Raw genomic sequence first — 2,520 nt, forward strand, 5'->3', positions numbered from 1 at the left:
TTTTTCATGCAGAATTATCCCTTAACGTTTGTTACACTTATTTAGAAGAACTATTGGTAAAGAACATGGCTAGTTGTTAAAGTATCCAACTTTTTTATCATACAATATAAGTGAATGAATAAAAAAACAGAATGTTAAGAAAACCTGAGGCTATAGTTGGGTTTTAATTTCAGTATTTTATAAATGCTAGAATCTTCCACATGGTGTGGTGAACTTTAAGAAAAAAAAAACAATTTGATTGGTACACCTGGTGTACAATGACAATTTACCTGTATAGCAACAATATTATTACAGCAATATTGTCAAAGAATAAGGCTATAACATATTAATAAAATCTTTTAAATTGGATTAGAAAATTGGAGACATCAAAAATGACCCATTTTGTGGGTGGCCCGTTTTCTCTAATGCTTAGTGTAGTTGAACATAAACTTACAGGTCTGAATCACGGATGAGAAGTCATATTTCTCCTAAAATAAAAGTAGAAGTAACATTACGATATCTTGCTGTATGTCAACTTCTAGCAAGCTTTTGCTGACAAGTAACAAGTGCACATTCCTCTTGTTTACATGTTGCAAGTTTAGTGACCACAAGCACTTTCAGCCAGTACACTTGCAAAGTGTAAATGAAGCTTTAAACACTGATGATACTTTTTGATATACAGTGGAACCCCGTTACGTCGGCCTCCGATAACCCGAACCGATTTGCATCAGACAAACATTTCAACAATAACAACGTGATATTGACAACCAAAACTGATTGAAATTTTTACCAAGGAATGAACAATACTGAATATAACTGTATGTAATTCACATGTATTGTGCATAATGTATTTCATGTTTTTGCAATTATAATGGAGTTTATCTCTAAGGATATCATATTTTATTAATGTTTATTATATTTTATGGCTAACCCGGATCGACCGCTGTCCTGATTAATCCGACTTATCGAGGTTCCACTGTACTGTTAGACCATGCGATTATGCATACAAAATAGTATTGGTATTGTTGATTTCTTGATTATAAGATACTATCAAAACCATACTCAAAAAATAAGACCAGTGAGAAAAAAATAATGCATAGTGACGTACCCGCTTTATTAACATTGAACAATATTAAATAATATTAAAATAAAGTAAGAATTAAATAAAAATATGGGTGTAACAATATTTAATGTTCATATTTACAAATGACTACACAATTTTTTCTATAAATAGCCCACTGTCACTTAAGACAATAACTCTAGAATGTTCACTTTTAGACTGGAATCTTACTTTTTACTGACAAATGTGGCATTAAGGTCTTTTTCACAGTTCGAATAAGCCATTCCAACACCAAATCCTCCACCCATTATGATAGGCCATCGCCTTCTCTTGAAAAATAATAAGGAAAATACTGAGCCTAATACCAGACCTCCACCTAAAATTAAATTCCAAATTTTAATGTATTTAAAACCATTCACAAACGAAACGAAAATTAATTGAACAAATTAATAACGTACTTGAATAAGGGATTATAAAGAAATATACAAATTATTGGCAAAATAGGATACAAGTACATAAATAAAGGTTAGGTGATGACATAATCTATAAAATAGAGAAAAACTTATTTCTAGTTAAGTAATATATATCTGTGAGGCAGTAAGTGTAATGATAAACACTCACCAAATTTAAGAACTCCATCTGATAAACATTTATCCCATTTTTTTCCCAATTCCTCTTCAACATATACAGGCGTCGCCATTTTCGGTCTAAAGTAAAAAAGTTAACCTCTTTTGAAAAAGTCAACTTATTTTATTTCGGTAGTAAAACCTGTGTATATTAAATGTTTAAATATTAGATGGAATAAGTTATATCAATGATTTCATGAAAAACATGACCCTTTTACAAAAAATGATTTTTATTTTTAAACATTTTGATTTTTTGACAATTGTCAAATATCAAAAAAAATTAATACAAAGCATTTTTTAGTAACTGAATTTACCACTTATTTTAAATTTCCTAAATTTTAAAAACATTAAATAAACACATAAAAAACAATATTTTTATATCTCTCCAGCAATACGTTTAATTTGTTATAATTGTAAATACTTGTACAGTAAGTAATAAATTTGAATTTTTATGTAGGAAGATTTAAGACAATTTCACAGAATTGTTATTTGTTCTGTGACAATTTCTTCCAGTCAGTTTTTTACCTGCTAACGAAAATCCATTGGCGTGCAAAGGAAAAATTAAACGATCTTAAGAAAAAATGAATGTGTGTGTACTTTGTAGGCATGTTATAAGTTCTATCATATTATACAGGGTGTAACAAAAATACAGGTCATAAATTAAACCACATATTCTGAGACCAAAAATAGTTCGAATGGACCTAACTAACCTTAGTACAAATATGCACACAAAAAAAGTTACAGCCCTTTGAAGTTACAAAATGAAAATCGATTTTTTCGAATATATCGAAAACTATTAGAGATTTTTTGTTGAAAATGGACATGTGGCATTCTTATGGCAAGAACATCTTAAAG

General features: G+C 29.3%; 1 protein-coding gene across 1 annotated transcript; it reads right to left on the reverse strand.

The window, feature by feature from the left end:
- Nucleotides 1-1,076: 1,076 nt before the first annotated feature.
- LOC114328110 (MICOS complex subunit MIC10) lies at nucleotides 1,077-1,950 on the reverse strand. Its single transcript, XM_028276882.1, has 2 exons — nucleotides 1,661-1,950; nucleotides 1,077-1,415 (listed from the first exon to the last, which is right to left on the reverse strand). Exons 1-2 carry the CDS (start codon nucleotides 1,737-1,739, stop codon nucleotides 1,267-1,269), a joined length of 228 nt encoding a protein of 75 aa, XP_028132683.1. The 5' UTR covers nucleotides 1,740-1,950; the 3' UTR covers nucleotides 1,077-1,266.
- Between the last annotated feature and the right edge of the window lie 570 nt (nucleotides 1,951-2,520).

This window comes from Diabrotica virgifera, chromosome 2 (assembly GCF_917563875.1).
Source record: "Diabrotica virgifera virgifera chromosome 2, PGI_DIABVI_V3a".
NCBI classification, from domain to species: Eukaryota; Metazoa; Arthropoda; class Insecta; order Coleoptera; family Chrysomelidae; genus Diabrotica; species Diabrotica virgifera.